Source organism: Cricetulus griseus, chromosome 2 (genome assembly GCF_003668045.3).
Source record: "Cricetulus griseus strain 17A/GY chromosome 2, alternate assembly CriGri-PICRH-1.0, whole genome shotgun sequence".
Classification (NCBI taxonomy): Eukaryota; Metazoa; Chordata; class Mammalia; order Rodentia; family Cricetidae; genus Cricetulus; species Cricetulus griseus.
Genome location: NC_048595.1, coordinates 287,769,853 through 287,794,667, shown reverse-complemented (window position 1 = coordinate 287,794,667; position 24,815 = coordinate 287,769,853). Strand labels below are relative to the sequence as shown.

The window sequence follows — 24,815 nt, the reverse complement described above, 5'->3', positions numbered from 1 at the left end:
CAAACCAGATTCCGGCGTTCTCTGGAAGATGGATGCACTCCACTTGCCATCTCGTTCGCCTTGTGAAATCCGGACTGCGAATTCATATACCGTGTCAGGGAGCAGACCGTCCACCAGTGCACGCCTGTTAGACACTTGCTTGTAATCCCACCTGGCCGACTCCCCCTTCTCTCGGTAGCGCACAGTGTACTGTCTACGAGACAAGAACACAACCATCATGCTGGGGCCCAGAGTCTTCGAAGCTGAGCTCTAGCCTCCTTCCTGTTTGTTTCTCCCCAGTGACTTTTGGAAGTAAGAAGGGAGGGAGATATGAGAAGAAAAATCTAAGCTTTCAACTGTCACTGACTCTTATCTGTAGACGGAGTCCCCAGAAAGATGTGTAGAACAGACCAAGAAATACAGTGTATTGTTGTCCAAGACTAAAAACATCCCAGCATTCCAAAGATCAAACAGAGAAGACAACAGGGATGGATAAAGGGAGGAGGCAGGCAGAATTTATGAGAAACTAATTTCTAGGTGATGTGTGTGCATATGCACTGAAGACTGTGACATGTGTCAATCCCAGGAACCAGAACTGACTCCAGATAGCCAGATACACACACACACACACACACACACACACACACACACACACACACACACACACACGCACACACACATGCACACATGCATATGCATGAGCACAAAAAAGCCTCATTGAGCCTCATGCTCAATTGTACATGTTCTACAGACTCGGAAGAACAGGGACATGTGGTCTTGAATAGACTTGCTGCTGTGAAATGGAACAAAGAGTTATGCTTAGAGAGGTTATGTATGATCTTAGAGATGTATGTGTGATCTTAAAGAGGTTATGTATGATCTTAGAGAGGTTATGTGTGATCTTAGAGAGGTTATGTATGATCTTAGAGATGAGTGTGTGATCTTAGAGAGATCCAGTATGATCTGCAGGGGGAGAAATACCAAATGTACTGATTCTCAAAAACCCCAGACAGCAGACATCCATGACACTCTAGGGGCAGCAAACCCTGAAGACTGGACCTCTTTTAATGGAGCTTTTCTTCTTGGCTTCTTCCCAGTAGAAAGCCTTTGAGGCACTAAGAATGTTCTATTGAGGGATCAGGAGAGATAGCTCAGTTGGTAAAGTGCTTGCCAGTCAAGTGCAAAGCCCAGAGTCTGAGTCACAAAAGCAATGTTAAAAAAGGCCAGGCACAGGGGTACATGCTTGCAATACCAGTTGTGGGGAGGCAGAGACAGGGGGAGCCCCAGGGGCTTACTGACCAGCCAGCCTAGCCTACTTGGAAAGCTTCATGCCAGTGATAGACCCTTTCTCAAGACCATAAGTAAAAATAAAAAGACAAAGGACACCTGAGGAACAACACCCAAGGTTGACCTCTGGCTTCTGCATGCATGTTACATGGGCTCACACACAAGTGTTATTGATTATATGTAGAAGGCAAGAGAAGGCACCAGCTGAAGACATGGAGCAACGATGAACAAAGTAGTCTTTCTAAGGAGTCTAGCTTCCTCTGTTTTTCAGCAAGATGTTGGGAACCACAGCCCAGAGGCAGTCATGAGCACTTCCTGTTGGGGGAGAGTACATGCATAGAGAAACACAGTGGTTCTTCTGAGTCCCTCAATAGAAACATGTGTCATTCTACTAGCAGACAGTCAAGGCCATACTGTACCTACTATGGATCACAGTGTAAACACGAAATCTGAGCATTATGTTTCTTTTATTTCAAAGTACATCCCACTTTCCTGCTGTGGATAGCCTCAAAACTCAGTACATAAACAAGGCCATAAATCTTTGGCTTCTTCGTGGTTGTATAAACTATCAAGTCTTGGAACACAGAAAAAAAACTTTTAACCATATTCAGAAGGTTTTTCTGCAGTGCCGCAAACCATAAAGCTCACATAGAGGTTATTCTAACTTGATAAAATTGTTTTTGTCTGTTGCTACTACAGATGTGTCTAAAAGACAGAGCAGTACAACATCATAAGCTAAGAGAAAAGGATATCTTTGTTACACACAACAAGCAAGACATGACACACTTCAGAGATCAGCGAATGTCTACAGAGGAGTCACGTGTTAGCATTAGACAAACATCCACCACTCTACATGAAAATCCATCCTGCCTTGACTCTTCAAGAAGACTCTTGTCACAGTGATTACTGCACAAAGGGAAACTGAGGCAGAGGAACAACAAACATAGGAAATTTCCACACATAAGACAAAATGGAGCCCGTGAAATGTGAATTCTGTCCTGTGATTTACACACCCAGGCCCTGCTTGTTATGCAGGAAATAGATTGCCACAGAGTACTTCACCATTTAACAGCAAAAGAGAGGTCATTACCCACACAGAAAAGAAAATAAAATCAGGCAGGAGAGATGGGTCAGTGGTTAAGAGCACTGGGCTCTTCCACTGGATCCGGGTTTGGCTCTCAGAACCTTCATGGTGGCTCACAACCATCTATAACCCCAGTTCTAGAATATTTGATGCCCTCTTCCACCTCTGTGGGCACCAATCATGAACACATGGTACACATACATACATACAAGCAAAACATTCAGGCAAAAAAAGTAGAAATAAATACATCTTTACAAAGCTAAAAAAGAAAATTACTGAATTCCTTCAAAGGCCAGAGAAGCTGTATTTCTTGTCCATCAAGATAAGAAAGAAGCATGTGTACCTGGATGTGACAACTCTCTTCTGTTTTTCCACAAGAGGATCCACCCAGGCTACGAGGACAGACTGGGATGACATGACCCGGACACTGATATCTTCAGGTAGATCCAGCTCACTGTCTTCTGAAATGACAGTGGGCACACAAAAAGGCTCCTCTTACCATAGGTTCTGTACTGACTTCCTCTGGCCAAGCACTGCCTAACTTTTAGTTGCTCGTGCTTCATTTAGGTAAAACGAGATGAGTAGAAAGTTAAGTGATTGATTTGTCTGTATAAAGGGGATGTGACGGTTTGAAAGAAAATGGCCACCAAAGGGAGTGGCACTATTAGGAGGTATAGCCTTGTGGCCTTGTTGGGGGAAGTGTGTCACTGTGGGGGCGGGCATTTGAGATCTCTTTTGCACAAGCTACACTCACTCGTGACACACACACACAGTCTCCTTCCTGTTGATGGAAAGATGTAGGACTCTCAGCTACTTCTCCAGTACAGTGTCACACCACACCATGATGATAATGGACCAAGGCTCTGAACTGTAAGTCACCACCCCAGTTAAATGTTTCCTTTATAAGAGTTGCTGTGGTTATGGTGTCTCTCCACAGCAATAGACACCTTAACTAAGACGGGGAGAAAAATCTCCACTCTTGCTTTTCCTAACCATTGTCTGGGAAGCAAGTAATTCACTACAAAAGCTGCCGAACCAATCACAGGGCAGGTGAGGTAAAGGGGCTTCTACACATTGGTAGAAAACTGCAGGAATTCAGCTCGTTACATGCTGTAAATTTCTCAGAAACAATAAAACATGCATGAGCGCACGCATGTGGGGGGAGGAGAAGTTCACTTTGTTATTCCTTAGAGATCATGATGTGAAGTAAAAGTTCTGCTTTAAACGGGGTTATGAATTTCATGGGAGACCACGGTGTTCGTGTTTTAGGTTAAGTGGTTGCGAGGCAGATTGAACGCTATATCAGATATAAGATAGAGGTGTGTTTGCCAATTTCTTACTGGCACTTATTTTTGTCACCAAAAATATAGTCACAATGCTCACTCTCTTAGTTTGGTCTCTAACTAAGATGCACAAGGTGCCTTCAACTATGCTTGTAACTCTCTTTTGTTTTGGTTTTCTTTATATGGGTCATTTTTTTTCAAAAGAATACAGATTTTACCTAAGTTGGGGCACTTGGAATGGACTGTTAGGAAATCTGTCCATTCTCTATGAGAGTAATCAAGGAATGACACAAATGAATCAGGATTTAGGTGGGACAACTCTATGCAACGTGTAAAAGCATAATAGTTCCATTTTACCCTGTGACCTCACTAAAGGATTGGGCTGGAGTTTCCCCTTTCCTGCTTAGTTTTTGTCAACCTGACACAACCTAGAATCACCTGAAAGAGAGAGCCTCAACTGAAGAACTGCCCTGATCCGACTGGCCTGTGGCCATGTCGATAAGAGATTATCTTGGATCCAGCTGGGATCCATCCCTAGGGAGGTGGACCTAGGCTGTGTAAGAAAGCTAGCAGTACGTGGGCCACTGGGTGGACCAGAACCAGTAGACCTCCATGGCTTCTGCTTCAGTTCCTGTGTCACTGTTTGCCCTGACTTCCCTCAACGATTGACTGTCACCGGAAGGGTAGTAGGACATTAACCCTTTCCTCTCCTAAGCTGCTTCTGGTCATGGTGTTTATCACAGCAACAGAAAGGGACCAGAACACCTTAAATTGGGGTTCATGGCCAGAAAATGTATGCGTGTGATTTGTTAATGTTATGGTGATGTAACAAATACTCATCAGTGGATGTGAGAAAAAAATATACTTCAATAAGTGCACAATGATTGGGCTATCAGGGAGCCACAATTATGTATTTTCAGACTACTCTCAATGCCATGGCTTCTACATAAAGCGAGCTACGATGGTGTGTGTGTGCCTCCATGCTGCCCCAATAAACCAGCCCTTTCTCCTCCTTTGTTTGGGGTCTCAACAGGGGCAACTAAGAGAAGGACTAGACTGTGTCTTTCCATGGAATGATGTCTCACTCCCTCTAGCACTGCAAAGCAACTGTGCTAGGAAGCTACCCATACTCCTCAGTGAAATAGGCTTTATCAAAAGAATTAGCCTGTCTCTACACATGAAAGAAACATGTTTGTTCCTTTGACAGTCTGACCTGTAGATCCCTTCATTCCCTTTGAAATCCACCAATCCCATCATCCCATCACAACCAGCACCGTGTGGAAAACAGCATTCACACCAGACCATGGTTTCACCAATTGCATCCTTGAAAACATACCTGAATTCTTGCGTTTTGTGAGGGCAGCCCTATAGACTGGCTGACTCTGCCCCTGGGAGTTGGTGGACTGCAGGGAGACCACATACACCGACTCAGAGGCTGTGGACCAAAGAGCAGGACATGGGACAGTGCCCTTATTCCTCAGGAACCTATCTGCCCAACAGCCTATAGCCCCTCCCCTCACCTGCCCCTACCACAACCATGCTAAACATTTCATGTCAGTCTTCATTTAGTCCTTATTATGCCCTGGAAAGAGGCCCCTATCAATGTCTTTATTTCACAGGGAAGGAAAGGATCAGAGGCCATCACTGCCAAAGTCATAGAGTAGTTGGGCCTTCCAACCAGCTCTCCATGACTTTGGGGCCCCTGTTCTTATTAACTTCAGCTGAGGTAGAAGCAGGCCCTGAGTAGCTGCCACAGAGATACAGCAGAAAGTATCCAGCACTAGATGTGCACATCTCTCTGTGCCTTGGCCATTGACTACTGGGTGGAAATACAGCCTCCACACTGACACTAGCATCACCACCCAATGGCTCCAGGGCACCCCACATTGACCCCATCAGTGCAATCCTTGGCTGGCTCATTTCTCAGCCTCTGTTGCATGAGAGCAAGTGTCTCCTGTCTGGCATTTTCCTGAAGGTCTCCAAACTTGCTTGTTTTCCATCATTTACCACTCCTAGGGCCTGATATTGTCATCCTCTCCCTTCTGTGGTCCTGAGGCCCTCCACCAGCACGGCTTATCCATCTGCTTCTGTGTGGGGCCTCCTTTGACTCTCACTTTGGCATTGCTGCATCTCCCAGGGATTTCACTGACACAGAAGACCACCGATAAAATGTGTTTAATGATTGTCTAGGGGTGAGATGCATCGCTGATGTGACTTCGAGTCAGTCTCTAAGGTTCCTCAGTGAGCGCTCACGTCCTGTCATGCCCCCTGGCCGGTGGCATCTCTGTGGCGAACAGTGTCAAAGTGCTACGTAGAATCAATCACAAAGACGGGCACAGCAGACCCTGGAGAATTCACTTCACCGTCTCCCCGGCTTGTCTCAAAGCAAGCTTCTGTTAAGGCCTTTGTCTTCACAAAAACCCACCACGAGAAATCCAATCTGTTGATGAGATGATGATTCAAAAACTGACACATTGTAGAACGCTTAGAGGGGCCTATCCTGTGAGATCACACTGGGCTTAGAGCTTGTGTCTACCTTAGGTCCAAACTTGCCCAAGTTGAGGCAGCAAAAGAACAAGTTCATATCAACTTCAGATGAGCAGGGGTGCACTGAAGAGAAGAAAAATTAGCAGGGCCAGCCATGAAGAACAGGGTGATGCCAAATTACGTTTGAGTGTTTGATGGGAGTGAGATTAGCGTTCCCATGAAACGCTCATGGGAGCAACACTCTCCCACAGTATTAGACGTGCAGAGTGTCTCTCCTCTTTGGCTGGATAGCTGGGTAGAGTTTGGTCCATGTCATCAAGCCAGGGCTGAACAACGTGCATCACGAAACCCTCCAACGGCAAAGGAAAAATGGTCGTGATCCCAGATTATTCTGTGGTTTCACACCAAGTCTGTTTTTCCACATCTGCTAATCACAGAGCACACCCAGCCTGGATTCTCCTGCTTCCTTGGCTCTCTTGACATTTCTTGCAGCATTGGAGAAGAGAGCTGGCCGGTGTCTTTTTGCTGGAGTCTGTGCTTTGAGATGGCTCAGAGGTTCTGTGTGGCTCAGAAGGGCTTTGTGCCTCCTTGTGGGGACCATGTGGACACAAAGAATACCACACAATTGTCTCATGCTGGGAGCACCCATTCAAGAGGCTTGATAGACACTCTCCTGGAGTGTCCAGCAGGAGGCTGAACACAGCACCTGATAAAACAGAGATTTCTGGAATGCTTCAGAAAGAGGAGCATAGGCATCTGCCCAGGGTCTTCATAAGTTCAAATCTGAGCTGCTCACACTGCAGCATGGTCCAGGGAGCCAGCACTGGGGGTCCTGGGGACTAGCAGACTGTCTGCCTAGGCTCTCTAAGGATCTATACTTATGCCATTAGCAGATGAGCTCTCAGAGCAAACCAGCCGTGCAGGCCAGGGGCTTTCTTTCCAGAACTCTGTGTCCAGGAAGCTGCTCTCAGCCAGGGCTGTTCCCTGAGCTCAAATCATTGTGCACCATGGTCTGGCTGTGAGTCTCTCTCTTCTACACGTCCTGACTCCACTCCCTCTTCCTATCGTCTACATGTTCCTCACCTATCTTGGAGAAGAACTTACCCTTTATGACGGAGGTGCCAAGCAAGACACATCCTACTCCCTTCCTGGTGTTACATCTGTGCTCCACAGGCCTGTGGGTGCCTCTTTTTCTCCTTCCCACCCCAGCCTCTGTTTCCAATGCTGCTACCTTCCACCTCCAGCCTACACGCCCCTGAGTGATGTGAGCCTCCATCTCCACCATCTACACCATCAAGTTTGCAAGAGCCTGAGAGGCACCTGACTACACTTGAGTGAAGAAACCAGATGTTTTTTCTAGAATCTTCTGAGTGGGCCCAGGAAGCCATAGCCTCTTTCTTGCTTGAGTCTTGGCCCCTTGAGAAATAAAAGAAGCATGAACCATGGGGACTAAAATATTTATCACCAGTAAAAGAGCAAGTGGGAGAGCATGAGCTGAGGGCCTTTCCAACTTGAGTTCTAGCACAAGACGGATGTGCTGCCAGGGCCCCCTGCACCCAAGAGTCTCTGTAGCCTGGCTTCCTCCGGGAGGGTATATAAAGGAGCCCAGGTAGGAAAGGGGGCAAGAGCAAGGGCAAGAGTGCATTGGTACTTTCTCCACATGTAGCAGCCTCAGGGGCTACAGCACCTGTCTAGCTTGCTAATAAAGGTTCCGAGCTATTAAGATGGACCACCCAGTATCTCCTGATCCCAGCAAATGTGCCCACCAGCACTCCTGGCAGGCTTCACTCAGCTGTCCTACTGTCCAATCTCAATAGGACTTGGGGTTCAGGGTCTCAGGATTTGAAGAAAAAGCTGCCAAGAACACAGTGATAAAAACAGGACCATATTTTCTCTCCCCACCACACTTCACTGCTAGCAAAGTGTCCAGGCTCAAGGCATCTGCATGTAGAAACAACTTAGACAGTCCTGCCACTGAAAAAAAGGTTACTATGATGGAGGACACTACAGGATGGGACAAAGAGGTGTTGTGGTTTGAGTGAGAACTGTTCCCATGGGCTTATGAGTTTTGGCACTTGGCCGAAAGCCGGTGGCACTGTCTCTGGGGTGGTGGACCTTTCACAGGGTGAGGCCTGCTGGAGGATTGTGTTACCAGAGACAAGCCTTGTAAGTTTTGTAGCTGGCCTCTACTTCCTGTTCTCTCTGCTCCTTGTTCTGCCAAGATTTGAGAAGTTCCAGTTGCACACTCCTGCTCCCAGAGAGCCACCTGCCACCATGCCTTCTCCTCTGTGTTGGGTTCCATCCCCTCAGCTGTGAACCAAAGTAACCCTAAAGTTGCCTTAGCCAGGCATCTTGTCACAGCAGGGGGGAAGTAACTAATACAGATAATCTTGGATAATCATCATGGCGGGAGATGCACCCCACAACTGAGATGGTGTTCTGTCTTGAACGAGCTTCTGAACACTGAAGTGATGGGAGTACTGGAATTTCAAACTCACCGAGCTTTTTAATTTCATGTGACCTCTCATCTCTGGTCAGTGGGACATAATTCATCTTCCGGCCACTCTCCCCATAGCCCAGAAGAAAGCCCCGAGATCTGCGTGGACTCTTGGCTCCAGACAGGCGTGGCGCCTTCCATGCAACGGACAGCCTGTCATCTGAGGCTCGGACGCGCAGACGCACAGGCTTGTTGGGCACTTCCTTTTCTTGAAAAGGATATGAGATAAAAACAATTAAATGATGCGTCGAGTGGGGTTCACGTATGTGAAATCTCTGCACACATTGAGCCTCATCTATTAATTGCTGGGCTTAAAACACTCATTTTGGATGACCTGTTCTGTTAGGTTCAAGGGTGTACTCTCTCCACATGGACTTCTGTTTTCTTGCCAGGAGGTCTCCTGAACTTTAAATGAAAACATTCCATGTGGTGCAGCTGCCAGCAACAGATCTTGGAGACTTTATGACACCCCTTTTCCTCTACTTCCTTTCACCCCCTTTAGGCCAGACCGGCTATATACTCTTTGGTGAGGGCTATGGGTAGATGCTAAAATATAGCAGTCATTAGATGCTATTTATTTAAGTCTCCAGGAGGCCTTTTCTCTGTCATGCTAACAAACTAGATTAGCCAATTTTTGACCTGCAGTCTCTATTCCCACCCCCAAGTAAGCCCGTGACAAATCTTGGCTCTGCCCAACCACTGCCGATATCCTCGGGGTCTCTGGATTTCTTATGAACAAATTAGCCAGTTTCCAAAAATCTTGAAATGTTCCCATTGTTAATGTTCGAAAAGTAATGTGTCCTGGGAACACTAGTGAGTATTGAGAGCTTTGTATTGGCATTGATCGAGAACTAGTATATTGAGAAACAAGAGTTTGTGGGTCATGTGACAACCATGTCTGCCCATCTCTAAGTGTGGATTACCTTGTGGCCCTCATCTGAAGATGCTGCTAAGCAAAGGAGAACCTCTCTGATCGTATAAGGCAGTGCTCCTGAGCATCCTCCCTTAGCCATCTACATTAGCTCCAGCACCAATTCTGACTAATTCTATTAGACTAGGAATTCCAAGCTCAGATATCTGAAGACGGTCATATATTAGCTGTGATGGTTAGCGTGCTACATCAACACATGTGAACAGCCATTTTGGGCAGTTACTCTGAAATGACCATCCCCAGTGTTGTCCCTTTAAGCAGAAGACCATGCTTTTGTGAGGTACCTGGAGCTGCTTCATGAGCCACTGGGTACCCCTCTTTAAAGGCATCTGAGAACGGTATATAACTTGTAACCAAAGTTTTCCCCAGTATGCAAAAGCTTAAACTTTTTGTAATGCAGAATGATCCAGCAAAATAGGATGAACATGGGACCTCTGTAAGCCCAGGGGAGGCACTCGCTGCTATGTAGGTCCCACATTCTCAGCCTGCACTTGTTTTTCCTCCAAGTCCTCTCTAGTCAAGCAACTTGAAAGGAGGCCTGGTGCCCCCTGGACTATTCTATTAGCAGAATGCTGAGCAGTGATAAGCCAAAAACCCTTGGATTCTGTAGTGATGGGATCAACAAAGAGGAAAGAATGAACTTCCCAGAGCAGTGGGCTTCGTCACATAAGTTTGTTGGCCGTGGCGTGCATCCTGGAACCCATAGTATGGTAGTGCATATCAGACATTAACCACACAACCCTATGGCAGAGACAAAAGCTGTCCTAATGTACTGTGAGGCTCCTGCTACCGGCAGTTGCCAATCTTCCTACCAGGGCCCTAGAATTTGGCCAGGCCCACAGAACAGCTGATAACCCAACACAACAACCTATGTTAAATAGAACCTTAAAGTCAGCAACAACCTCTCCCGTCTGCATCCTGGTTGTTGACATCATGCCTCGGGGTTAGGAGGGAAGTCATTCATGTCCAGAAACAAGCAGATAAAGTCACAGGGCCATTTAGTGTCAACCAGAGGTGTGAATCAGCACATTCAGACCCCGAGTGCTCCATCTGTTTAAGCTCGTGACTCACTCCACACACCTTTCCACTAGCCACCAGGTCTCTACTGCTCACAAGCATGAAATAGGAGTTTGGTCTAAACGGCTCCCTGAAGAATGGGCACACTATGCTCTGCCCAGCTGACTCTAAACAAATCAAACTGCAGTCTCCCTGCGGAGAAGACAAGAGAGAGTTTGGCCAGAGGCTGTTCTCAGGACAACGAGAGTGTGGGTAAAAGTTACAAAGCAAAGAGAGGGCCTACCCCTCTGAACACAGCCACTTCTTCAAGGGTTTGACTCGATTCTCAAGCACTTTGAAGCTTTCTTTTCCTTAGTGTTCTGGTGTCTGTGTACTGTCAACCATCTTTCTCAGGCCATCCTCAGAGCCTGTTTCCTAAAGCAGATGCCAGCACCAGGGAAACATTCCATATGGTCAGAACTCATTTTCAATTAAATTATTTGTTATTTTCTCTACTCTATGGTGTGATAGGCTCACAAAAACCCTCTGAAATTTTCTAATAAATTCTGTAGATCTTTTTATCTCGAAAACAAGAAGTCACAACTGCCAAGAGCAATCAGGCTCACACCCACCAGGGCAGAGCGTATTTATTTCAGAGTTGGCAGGGCATATTCCCCCATCGGCCTTAGTGAAACAGGACCAGGTAAGTCACAGTTAGAGCTGGTGGGTCACAGAAGATCCATGACAGCTACATACTGTCCCCCTGCCAGGCACAGAATGAAACAAGAACCCCCTGGCTGTAGACCAAGAGGCCAGGCAAGGCTGGGCTATTCCCTCCTGATTTGTGTCTCCGGCTTTGCAAGTCAGACCATTTCTGAAGTTGCAGGGACTCAAACTTTTTTCACCATGACAGGAAAGAACAAAGGCAAACATTCCATCTGGTGCTTTTCCAGGTATAACTCTATGCCAGTTAAATGTGGCAGGTTTTTAATTAGGCTTCCTAGACTCAGAGTCTACATCAAATCTACTACTTAAGAGGGACTCCAAGAACACTCCAATACATCAGTCTCTTGTTCTGTGAGACTTTATATAGCAGCAGGGTATAGAGCTTATATCTGTAATCCCAGCACTTGGGAGCTGAAGTGAACTGAAGGCCAGCCTGGGTTATGGAATGGGTTCTGGGATAGCTTTGTCTACAGCAATTGCCTCCCCAGCTGATATCCATCATGAAGCCATTCTTCCTGGGCAAATTCTGACACACAGACTCCTAAACTATCTCTGAGTGGATTCACAAAACTCAATACATCCAAGTATTTACAATTCAGTCATGTGTCACTAACAACAGAAACACTCGGGGAAATGCTTTATCAGGTGATTCCGCTGTGTCTATGCTGTATGCTCACTTAGGTGACCATGACATCACTGAGTGACATAATCTCCAGAATCTTGGTTGTATACGCAACCCCCTGTGATGCAGTGCCTGACTGTACATACTTGAAAATCTCTTTAATGCCAGTGTCCTCTCCAATAAATAACCTTCATATGTTTAATTCTTTACTAAATGAGTTTTGGAGTGATACTTAAATAAAGCCAACTACTTAATAATTACAAAGAAGGACTCTTAATTTCTTTATTTTGGGGGAAGGAACTATGGGGATACCACACACCAGGAATACATCCCTCCAACAACCACAAATGGAGAAACGGAGAAACAAACGTGGGTGGAACCTTGCAGAGCCAGATGGCATCAGGCACTGAGCAGGAATTGGAGCCCTAGCTCACTGTGCTATAGCACATACCCAGAACCTCCTGGCTGCTGCAGTGTGAACTTCCCTGTAGCCATACTGGTTTAAACTCAGCAACCACTCTGGGAGAAGACTGTGGTGCCTCCTGAATGCTTCAGGTACAGCGGGAGTCCCTGCCCATTGTATACACACACACACACACACACACACACACACACACACACACACACACACACACACACACTGTTTGTGAGATTCGCAAGGCATAGGTCTCTATCAGGAAGTCAGTCAGTGACATTCTGTCCACTGAGGTCTACTCATTGCCCTATTCCTTTCTGATTTAGAGGTGTACCCAGTGATCCAAGTAAGGACCACTGGATGAAGAGCCAATTTCTTAGTCAACTATGTCAATGGATCCATTGGCTGACTTGTCCAGGAATCACTCAGAACCTGAAGTAGAGAAATACAGCATACAGACATCCTGGCAGCCTCAGAGACACCAGAACAGTGCCTCTTGGCCTGTGCCCGGAGTCAGGAAAGCATTTCAGGAGGGAAAGGAAGATAATAGTCTAAAAATTGGGGGGGTTGGGGTTAAAAAAGAGAAAGGGGCAGAGAAGAACCATGACATTCCCCAGGCTCACTGACGCCAGGTAAACCATTATAGGTTACAGAAGATGAAGAGCCTTCATGAAGGACATAAAACTAACTTCAAACACCCCAGGGCCCTTCATTCAGGTCCCCCTTACTGGGCTTGTGGAATATGTCAGAGACTCTGCCTTCCTGCTTCCTCAAATGAGGAAGCTACCAGAAGCTTGCCCATCACAAGGACAGAAAGCTATGACCCCACAGGCCACCACCAAGCTGCCAGCATCTACACCCTACAACTGGCTCTTGAAATCCAGTAAGCCACCAACCAGAATAAAGGCAAACAACTTGCGCTGTCCTGGGGCCACTCAGAGTACAGCACTTGACCACTTAAATTTTTTCCTCAAGGTTTCTACAGGACAGCAAAGAAAACTATCCCAGTCCCCCAAAGCCTGGAGTGCTGCTGCGTATGCACAATCTGTTTTATCTCAAAATTCTCAAGATCACATTCAAATTTTGTAGACCACACCGCCAAATGTTGGTGTTCACTTTACAATCAAAAACAACATTTTTAGTGTTTGATCATTGACAGGCCACTTCCTCTGGAGGTGGTCAGTTTTCCTCATGCCTCTGATGGTTCTGATCCTTAGGTCCTGGAGGCCACAGTTTGAGTGACTCCATAAATCACAGTCAGGATGGCATTCTGTCAGTCAGCAGGTGGCTTTGTCACTGACCCCACCAGAGTTGACCATCAGAAGCTCTATCAATGCCAGCGTCTATTTCACCATGTAGAAGTGAGGCCCTGCAAGATGCCAACTCAGCCACAGGTTACAGTGCATTGACAGCAGACCGCTCTACACAGGTCAGCGGAGAAGCCCTTGATACGGCGGCAAGAATCAGGGGCTTCTACAGCTGCCTGTGCAGATGTGTCTGCATTTTCATGGGTCACAGATCTTCCCTGGGACATCCACTAAGTAGACAAGGCTAATGTCTACGGACCTTCAGTGACAGTGCTTATCTATACACCCAGGAAATCAATGCCAGATGCTAATGTCCATGTAATTCTGATAGCATCTCACTTGTAAAAGGAGCTCAGGGTTAGCTCTTGCCAAGGCCAGCCTACTGGATCCTGTTTCTGGCCTGATGGCCTCCTAACACAGATAAAGGGATGATCTAGAATCACAGTGTAACCAGCTGTGAAGGCTCCCTGTGCTCCTAATAGGTGAGTCAGATCCCACACCTGCACTGGATCCATCCGGCAGTATGTTAGTTTCCAGGCACACTTCCTGACAGCTCACAGGGGCCACCAAAAGCAGAGAGAGCAATAATTCTTTCCTGACTTTAGTAGTTATGCTTCTGGGCCCCTCAGGACAGTGCAGGGCAGCCTCCTAGACTTTGGGATCTAAGAGGGACCCCTGTGAAAAATTCTAGGGAAAACCGTGTCTCCTTTCAAAGGTTTGGTTTGCTCTGGATTGGTTTTTTTGTTTTGTTTTGGTTTGGGTTTTGGTTTCTTGTTTGTTTGTTTGTTTGTTTGTTTGTTTTTTGTTTTCTGAGACAGGGTTTCTCTGTGGCTTTGGAGGCTGTCCTGAAACTAGCTCTTGTAGACCAGGATGGTCTCGAATTCACAGAGATCCGCCTGCTTCTGCCTCCAGAGTGCTGGGATTAAAGGCATGCACCACCAACGCCCGGCTCTAGAATGGTTTTAATGAAAGTCTTCTTGCATTTGCTTAATCTAGGGGTCGAATGGAGAACAAGGAGTGTGTTTTCTGAAAATGAGAGGCCTGGTCTTGTTGAATAAATGGATGCTTGGTTTCTTCAGCTTGTTGCCTTTAGCTGGCCCACCCTTTGTAATAAAGTCCAACTGCAATTTATAAACAGCTTAGTAAGGAGGGGGCATGTCTTTCCAGACCAACATAGTTTTCAGGGTCCTAGAAAATATACACCAGGCTACCTCTCCTTGGAACACGGAGGTCCCAAACTTGAATTTCTTTTTTCACATCCAGACTTTGAAAGTAGAGCCTTTAGTAGACACAGGTCAGATAACAGCACATGGCCTCACAGATGTTGACTTCCGAACAAAGGTTGACTTTTATTAAACTATGAGATCCTTCTAGAACATCCATTTAAGGCTGCATGAGCAAAGACAACACAGTCTCTCCAGCTTCCAGGCATGCTGGCCCTGGCCTAGGTATAGCCACTCGCATGGCAAGAACCTCGAGTCAAAACAGACCTCTTTTCTTCATAACTTTTCTAGCCTCAGACATTCCGCTGTAACCACAAAAGAAACAACCAAGTAAGCAAGACAGCAAGAAGAGAAGTTAAACTGGCTTTTCATGATTTCATGGTTAAGTTATTTCAGTATCAATGTGTTTGTGTAACAGTGTGTGTCAACCTTTTGTGCCAGGCGTTGGGGAGGCTGCTTGAGGGAAGGCTCCAAAGAGGAATCCAACCCCAGATTGGCCCTGGAGTCTCATTTTGGTTTAAAGACACTCTGTGAAGGAAGCCAGTCTTCAAGAAAAGGAGTGACCCAGCTTTTCCCAAAGAAGGGAGGAGATAGAAGTTACCTAAGGAAGATAAGGAATGTCGCCTAATCACCTTTACCCACAGGGGAACAGAAGCAAGAGCACCTGGCAGAAGGGAGGAGAACACAGGCCAGGAAGAGAAGCTGATGAAAATGGCTACCTTTTGCAACAGCCATCTTGGAAGAACAAAAAGTAACTGCTGAAGGACAGACAGATTCACTAAAGCAGCACTCAGGGCCCAGACTGAGAGACACAGTTGTGATGGTTGAAACAACATAGGTTGGTTAAGCTCTTTATTTCTCTCCCCTGCTCCAGCTATTAGAGGCCAAAGAGGGAGCAGCAAGCAGCTGGATGGTCCTGGTAGGACCACTGAAGGCAGTTCAGAGAGGAGAGACAGTTTGAGTGGGTATCTGGGTTGAAATAGAGACAAAACAAGCCAATGGTGTCAAGGGGAAAGGCCTGCAAAGCCGGGCCTGACAAGGTCTGGAAGCAAGTTCATGGTGTGAAAGATAGAAGAAACAAGGTATCTGGGATAGAAGAAACAAGGGAGGAGTTCAGAACTCCAGCTTCAGCAAGGACCAACGTTAGCCTAACCCTAAATCTATGACAAGACCTAGCAGTTAGAAACTAGGAGATGGGGCTAGCAAATGGGCCATCATGATGGAGATTGATATGGCCTAGAATGCCTGGTGTGTAATACATACTAGTAGATATATGCCTGCATGTTCCTGAGCTGGGGAAGCAGCTGAAAGGCTAGTGGTTACAACCAAAGGGAATGTCTGGACCACAATGCTGGTGGCAACGACCAGAAAGGAATGGTGCACCCACATCCAACTTAGATCAAGCTATCATTGAACTGCTGGAAGGGTAAACAATCTTCATAACTAAAATACAATGCAAAGACGTCATGAAGCAAAACTCAGACTTTGTTTCAGTTCTGGATCCAATTCAGCTCCACAACTTGAGGGGAAAGCACAGAGGACTGAAGTTGTCGAAACCATAAAAATTGCTAAAATAGATATAAGCATATTCTGCACTAAAATTAACTAGGATGTAACATGGTTTTCCAAGATGAAATTTGGCAAATGAAGAATTACTGCTCACTATCAGAGTTGGGACATGGCACAGCCCTGACCCCAGGGGTCTGCCTCTATGTGACCTGGTTACTCTGGAGCCATTTGGTACAGTTCTGACCCCAGAGGCCTGCCTCTATGTGACCTGGTTACTCTGGAGCCAGCTGCTGAAAGAGCTAAGACAGAAGTGAAGAATTCTGAAATAAATGATAGGCACCAGTGTTCTAGAAAACAAACCAACTGTGACATCGCTTCTCTGGGATGTGAAGAGGGGGAGACAGACTGACATCCCAGAAAGTGAATTCTGCACAAAACAGAGGACACATTCAGATGGATGGGAAGAAGCCAGGGCTACTGCCCAGGAACTGCATTTTTGCTTAGTTTATCATTTCTGAATTCAAACTTTTCATATTTATGTGAGTGACCAGACTCAGTGACTTAGGTCCCATCCAACCTCCAGGACTCTCTAGGACATTCTTCCTCCTCCTCCCCCTCCTCCTCCCCCTCCTCCTCCTTCCCCTCCTCCCCCTCCTCCTCCTGCTACTTCACCATCTCAGCTTAATGATACCATCTTATCACCAGACTTCCCCATCTGCTTATGCAAGATTACGATATAGTTTATTTCTTTAATAATTTGTGATTATTTCATCCTGTCCTCCCAAAATTCATGTATTGATGTCTTGACCCCACAACCTCAGAATGGGGCTATATGGGATATAGGGTACTTAAAGAGATTCTCAAGTTTAAATGAGGATACCAGGTGTGCCCTCATCCAACCCAACTGGTGTCCTTTCAGAAGGAAGAGGTATAGACCCACAGATGTGTGCCATCTTGGTGTGAGATAGAAGGAATTCTGGGTGAAGACAGAAAGATGAGGTGACCATCTGCAAACACAAGGAATTCTTGGGGTCCAATCCCGCTCACACTTCATGTTTTGCTGTGCAAGCCCTCCTGGCCCCCATTGGGGGCAGCCCTAGCTAACACTAGTCGATGCATTGTGGTTCTCTTAGCTTACTCCTGGTTTTATTTCCCATTAGTGTGTACATTTCATGCCAATGAGCCCTCCTTGTCTCCCTGGCTAAAGACTTCTGTGCCCTATGTCTGCAAAACCACAGGCACTGAAGGAATAGACTAACAACTAATGCTATTTTTAGGTAAAGAATATTTGCAGCTGATAGGTCTAAGCCCGAAAAAGGAGGCCTTCTGGAATTTGAATTAAAATCCTTGTTTTCAGCAGAATAAAGAATGAATTCTCCCTTGATTTCAAACAGAGCACTGGTGGAATTCCAGACACTGTCAGCCAAAGCACCAACCAACTCCTGCAAGGTCTCTTGCCGAGTGCTGATGCTGAGGTTGCGTTTATCTATTTGTGTTTTAAAGGCAAATGCCTTGTGTGCACACAGACCTGCACCATTCTGAATGCCCCCTTTATTTGTCTGAATTATCATCCACTTAACCATTGCCCTGAACAAGAAATGGCTATTTTTTTTAAGTCTCAAAAGCAAAAGATGTAGATAACATGATAATCACTCATGGATAATTTCCTATAAATCCTTACTATTTTCTTTGACAACAAAATGCAGCACTTTCTGAGTCTGTGGTCCCTGGACCCCATGGGTTATTAGTTAGTGTTTTGAGGTAGGGCCTACAACTCAAGTTCAGTCAGGGATATCTTCTAGTATCTTTTATTCATTATGAATGGCAAACAGAACTCATGTATTCTAACAGGGAGCTTTGCCAAAAGCTCCTACAGAAAGAAACTGAATAATCTCATGGTGCATACAACCAACAAGGAGTTAGAGCATGAATTTCTTTGATTCCCAAGCCCTAATCTGTAACACTCAGGAGGCCACATCACACATGTACAGACATGTACTCATCGACACTTTCAGACACACTCATACACTCCCACTAAAGGTGGCAGAAGAAAGTGGTTACCTATGAAAAAAGCAAGAAAATTCCTAGTTCTAAAACTTATGTCAGATCAAGAGTATAAAATAGACATTTAAAATACAAATATGAGGTTCAAATACAAGACACGGACACCAGTGGGTAAAATGTTTGTGTCTGATGGTTTGCATGTACGTCTTCAGGAGTAACCACATCTGACATAAACAACCTTTCCTACGTGGCTCTTATCTTACAGGTGCAGTAATCCCCTCCATTTGAAGCTTTCCCAGGTAAACAACTATATCCTCCAAAAAATTAAGTGGAAAATTCCAGGAATAAACAATTCATAATGAAAATGTGCATCGTTCCATAAAGTGTAATGAACCCTCCCATTTTCCCACTCCATCCTGTCCAAGATAGAAATGAAGCCTTCATCCAGTATATATATTGTGCACTCGCTGCCCCCTTGCTAATTACCTAGCAACTCTCTGAGTCAGCAAATTGGCCCTTACAAATATCTGGGTCCTTTTGTTCTAGTAACATCTCCTTACACATAGTATCCTACTATTCTTAGTGTCACCATGCCTAATTTGTGTTACTTTATCTAGTCACCTGCCCATTGTATCAGCTCGTATTCCTACCCGGAGAAGAACAAACACAATACAGCAGGTTATTCTAAGAGGGGGAGGAGAGGGCCGCCACATTCATGTGACATGGCTAAAACTTTTGTTTTTATTATAGTTAGTGTTAAAGTTTTATTGTACTTAATTTCCAATTTCTAAATGGCTGTAGATATGTAAATAGAGGGGAAAGCATGATGTGTATAGAACCTGGTACTATCTGTGAGTTCAATTTCTGCTTGGATCTTGGAATATGCTCCCTGTAGATAAAGGGACTTTCTGTATTGCCAGTGTGCTAAATTTGATCCTTGGTCCCTCTTCTTCTCTCTCCCAATCCTCTCCTACCCCTATACTCTCTGTGATTCAATTCTCACTCTGTAGAATGACTTCCAAAGCCATATCTAACTCTTGTTCCCTCTTCCAGCTTTCAACCCCTCATCTCTATTCAGATACAAAACTTTTCCCTTGCTACACCTCGTAGTTGCCTCCAGCCCAGCATACCTAAGGAAGAGCATATGAGTCCACCGTAGGCAGCTTCTTTAGCTCGTTATTTTGTTCTCCCACCCCCTTTTCCTGTATAAAAGACTTTGGCAACTGTCTGCACCAGAGATACTGATTTGAGAAACCTATCATGGCCATCAGCTTCAGCATATACTCACCTTTCTGGAAAAACACCACCAGGTCAATGTGCTGGGACACATGGTGCACAAAAATAACGCACAGCTCTTTGCCCTGTTGCATTTGGTCTATTGCCCAACCACATTCTGCAATAACTGCATTCTTGTGCGTTAGTATTTTTTTGCCATCAATTAAATGTCTTCTAGTAACAGCTCATAGCTACTCTTCTCTCAGTAAGTAAAACAATATGATCAGACAACATCAATGTCCACACGGCGACACACACATAGGCAAATTATGGGGCAGAGATGGAAGGCAGGGATTTGGCATGTCACAAAATATTCCAGAGTATTCCAAGAAAAGTGCAAGACTTGAGGACACAGGGTGGCCAGTGAGAACCATTGTTTTTAAGGGTCTCGGTCAATTATGCTGTCCACAGATAAAAGGCTATAAAATTTCTAGCCGGGCCAGTTCTACCATCTCAGCCACCACATTTGCTTGTTAGCAGGTGACGATCTCCAGATGTAAACGCAGACGTTGCCCACATGGGGACGGGAAGGCACAGGAAGCCACAAACAACACCAGCTGCAGTCTGGGCCACCAGCATGTGCATTAGTTTAGCGATGGGAACAAGATGAAGGCTTGTGAGGACATGTGTGTGACAGAAGCACAACCCTCTTGGGAGATGTGGCTTCAGTGAAGACATGAGCCAAGTGAGCAAGAAGTACCTGTGGCGGTCTCATTAAATGGTCCTGGTCCCTTAATGGGAAAACCATCAATCTTGATCCATTCACCTCCTAAATTGGGGAAATGCAACTGGAAAGTTAGAAACAAGGTCTGAGGGCTTCTCAGAAGTTCAGAGCATCCTTAGCGTCTAGTCAAATGGCCTTTCGGAAGGGTGTGCTCAAACTGCCTACAGCTCCACACCTAAGCTTTAGGGACAGCACAATTAGCTGTAGGGTCTGTGCATGGCTAGTAGCGCCATGGTGAAAAGCATCAGATAAAATATTTATAAACTGCACCAAAGCTATTCCCAAAATGAGGGAAGAAAACCAAAAACACACACTCAAAAGACCCCTCTCTCCTAATTTTCTGAGTTTGATCTTGCGGTACATGCCTACAGTGTGGATTGCTCAGGAATCACTTAGTCATTCTAATTTTAATTTTTAAGTTCTTTTTATGGGTTGGGGGATGTGATCCACACTGTGCACGTATGGATCGGGGCACAACTTACAGAAGCCAGTTCTCTACTCCCACTGCGTGGGCTCCAGGGATTGAACTCAGGTCATCAGTCTTGGTGGCATGTGCCTTTACCCACAGAGCCATCTCACCAGTCCCACAATTCCGCTTTTATAGGCGTGAAGAAGCGAGGAGAGCGAGCTCCCCAGTCCGATCAGCGAAGCACAGCCTCCCGTTCCAGGTCAGACTTACCGGGTGGGCTCTCGGCTCTGTAAACGGGGCGGCTCACTCCACTGTGGTTCTCTGCGGTAACCAGCACAAAATACACCACCCCAGGCTCTGAAACACACGGTTCACATCAAACCACCGTCTCCAGCCTCCAGAATCACACACTCCATTCATTAGCCATCTCACTTACACCACTTATAAGCAAATATAAAAGCCCAAAAGTACAGTAGCAAGCCCAACATTAGCTTTCTTTTTGGTTTTACTAAAAATCGCTAACATTCTCCCCAGGCAGAAGAAACATGGCTGACCCTAAGAGCATCAGCTGCATTTAGTACAAAGTGCAGGCAAGTGTAACAAACCTAGATTCCTACGCCACTGACAAAAGAAAATGTGAGGCCGGGCGTTGGTGGCCAACGCCTTTAATCCCAGCACTCGGGAGGCAGAGGCAGGCAGATTTCTGTGAATTTGAGGCCAGCCTGGTCTCCAGAGTGAGTGCCAGGATAGGCTCCAAAGCTACACAGAGAAACCCTGTCTTGAAAAAAAAAAAAAAAAACAAAACAAAAACAAAAAAGTGAGGTTTTTAATGTGAACTCAGGGGAGGAATTAGGACTCACTGACCACATGGTATCTGAACACAGTGTCACAAATTACTAGCACTGCACATGGAAGCTCCAAATTGAAAGATCCAGAAAAAAAATAATAAATAAATATCAATGAAACTCATAAAATCTTTATTGCTCTACATAAAGCCTCATGGATGTTTTTCTTTTTCACAGTAAAATGTTCCCGGGGCTATGTCGGCATGTGGTTTTTGACTACTAAAAAAAAAAAGAGTCAGAAATATTTCCTGGAATTCTGAAAATGCTAATTTTGAAATAATTAGGCTTTGCCTTTTTACTTTGGTCTCAGGGTCAAGGCAAGTAGCAGAGGTCTCCTTGGCTGAACCCCTGAAACTGCTGGGATTCAAAAGGAAACCGATAGGGCCAGAACACAAAGAAGACACACCCTGGACTTAGAGTGCTCAAAACCAAATCTAAACAACACCAGTTTTCCTCAAAATGAATAATTGTCTCATGACAGGTAAGCAGGGAGCAGTTCTTTAGAGAGGTTAAAGTCTATAAGCACAGGCAGAGATGAAGGGCTGGAGAGAGGGCCGTTTGCCCTATTGAAAATGAGTGGGAATGGCATTTCTCAAAGTCAAGAGCATTCTTCTAAACAAAACCTCATTCAGTCCTTGTGCCAGAAGATCATGGTCATCTGGGATACCTGCTGTGCTCAGACCTGCGTTTTGTCTCTCTATGGCAGGAGCTGGTGGCATTTAGGGTCTGGCACAACCTGCTAAGCCAATAGGAAAACGTTCCAGTCCCCAACAGAATACAGAATCGTGCTTTGCCAGGCTTTCTGCACTCTGGACTCATCTGAATTCCCCAGCAATGGAGGCCACATGTCTCTGACTCCCATCCAGTTAACTAGTGATTTACTTTGGAGATGTTGTTTAGTGGGTGGTATGGCTCTTTGTCATGTGTTTTTCTTCTCCACAGCAATCACAACAACTCAGCATTTAAGCAAATGTAGCCCTCCCTGCTCATGCCTTTGGTCTGATAGTATCTACACTTAACCTTACAGCTGGACTGGGGGTAGGAGCCACAGTGCTGCAGAGGACTGTGTGTTTAGCTGGAGGCAGGCAGGAGGGAAGCTGGATACCTCTATGTCTGTTTTATACATTTTCTGTTCTGTTACCCAAGAATACAGTGGTCCCCAACAGAAGGTGGAGGAGGAATAAGTCCGGAGACTTAGCCACGGGTAGTCTAGAGTTCATGCCAGGATCTAACATGGCACAAGGGATGCTGGTGTTCTCCAGCTGGCTCGGGGGCATCCTTGTGCCCAATCTCAAAGTTGTAACCTAACAGGATGGTAGGAATTTTAGCAGAAGAAAGGAGGGTTCAGAGGCAGCATCCCAAAGCCAGACCCCCTAGAGCTCTACCTGTAAGACAAGCGCTCTGAGGCAAGACTTAAAATGTTCCCATTTTCCAGAATCAACTGAAAATAAAGTTTCAGTTTCAGCAAAGGCTATACTGTCCACATGCCTGATCTTCTATGTGCCTTTGCGGGGACATGATACAGTAGATGTTGGGCAACTAAGGAGTTAGGGGCCCCAGCCCCATGCAGGTGAAAACCTGCAAATAATAACTTTGATCCTCCCAAAATCTTAGCTATTAAGAGCTTGCTGCTGGTAAGAGCTTGCTGCTGCCTGGGAGCCTCGTGGACAACAGGAGTCAAGTGATACCTATACCCGTGTTGTATGTATCATATTGAATGAATGGTAAATCCGAGTGACAATATATATATATATATATATATATATATATATATATATATATATATTCTGAGATGCATGACTTACTGTGGAGATAGACTGCTCATGGGCAAGGGTGGGTGACATCATTAGAGTTTGTTTTCTGCAGTCATGATTAAATACTGCAGCCTTTGTTTATACATCTCTCAAAGACAAGACAAGGGGTGCTGTTCTAGCATCTTTTCTGTTTCTGTGATGATACACTCTGACCCAAAGCAACCTAGAGGGTTTACTCATCTTACACTTCCATCATTGAGTCACACTCCATCATTGAGGGAAATCAGGACAGGAACTCAAGCAGGCACTCAAAGCAGAAATGCTGGGGAAATGCTGCTTGCTGGTTCACTCTCTGGCTCACTTTGCAGGGCTTAGCTTTTTTACAGGGCTCAGGATCACCTGCCTAGGGATGTTGCTGCCCTCAGCGGGTTGGACTCTCCCTTATCAATTAATACCCAAGACAGTCTCCCATAGGCATGCCTACGGGCCAACAAGTTCTTGGCAACTTCTCAGTTGAGGCTCTCCTCTAGACTGTGTCATGGCTTCTCCTCTTAAAGATTTTAGGCTGTGTCCTGCTGACAGTTAAGGCTGAGACAGTGCTATGTGTGGTTCTCAGTGTTTGCATGGGTAACTGATAAATGCTAACTATAAACAGATTTGTATATTACATTATAGTAGCAGACGATAATGCAGAATCATTTATATGTTTATAGTCAGGTTTCCACAAGACCAAAAAGATAAAGGAGCAGTGTGCTTTGCAAGGCACCTTCAAAGACTGAAACTTTCTATTTCATTTTGAGGTTAGGAAGGCTTGAGTTAAGTGTGTGGGCAAGAAGCTTGCGGTGAAAGCAAGAGACCTCATGGTGAAGCCTCAGAGAACAACCTTATGATGAGTCTCAGAATTTGGCCTCCTGTTTCCAAAGAATCTCGGTTAGTCTGGGTCACCTGCACTCTGTCTTACAGACAGTTAATCCTAAGAACATAGCTGCGAGTGTTGACACACAGTCAGCCATGAAGAGTGTGTCACTTACCCACGTCCTCAATAAGGAAGGAGTTTGTCTCCGAATTCACCTTGATGTACTTAAGACTTTTCAGTGACTTCCCATAGGCAATGTTGTAATACTCCACAGGTCTACTGGTAGCATCTTTGGGTGGGTCCCATGTGACCTTCAGGCCCATTTTAGTGGACAGCAGTTTCACATGCCTTGGCTTCAGTGGGTGGTCAACTATACAAACAGTGCAACTGTCAACTTTACAGCAATGGCAGACTGGGAGAATAATTGTTTGAATGTCCCCTGATATTGTTAGCAAGAATGTAAATGACATTTGACCTGTCTAATCCTAAAGACTTGAGTGCAGTCATGTTTGCACATCATCACAGCATGACATCGAGACCAACATGCCAATCCCACATGGGGTTCTGTATTTTAGATAACTGTGGGTGATAAATTTCAACCA

At 45.5% G+C, this 24,815-nt stretch overlaps 1 protein-coding gene across 1 annotated transcript in view; it reads right to left on the bottom strand.

Moving 5' to 3' along the window:
- The window catches only part of Fndc1 (fibronectin type III domain containing 1), a 57,935-nt gene extending 33,360 nt beyond the window's left edge, over window positions 1–24,575 (bottom strand). Inside the window, exons 1-5 of the mRNA XM_035439108.1 lie at window positions 24,389–24,575; window positions 8,619–8,825; window positions 4,970–5,068; window positions 2,694–2,811; window positions 6–193 (exon numbers count right to left, since the gene is read on the bottom strand). Of these exons, the coding sequence (XP_035294999.1) occupies window positions 6–193; window positions 2,694–2,811; window positions 4,970–5,068; window positions 8,619–8,825; window positions 24,389–24,536 (760 nt within the window). The 5' untranslated portion in view covers window positions 24,537–24,575. The remainder of the gene's footprint in view (window positions 1–5; window positions 194–2,693; window positions 2,812–4,969; window positions 5,069–8,618; window positions 8,826–24,388) is intronic.
- Between the last annotated feature and the right edge of the window lie 240 nt (window positions 24,576–24,815).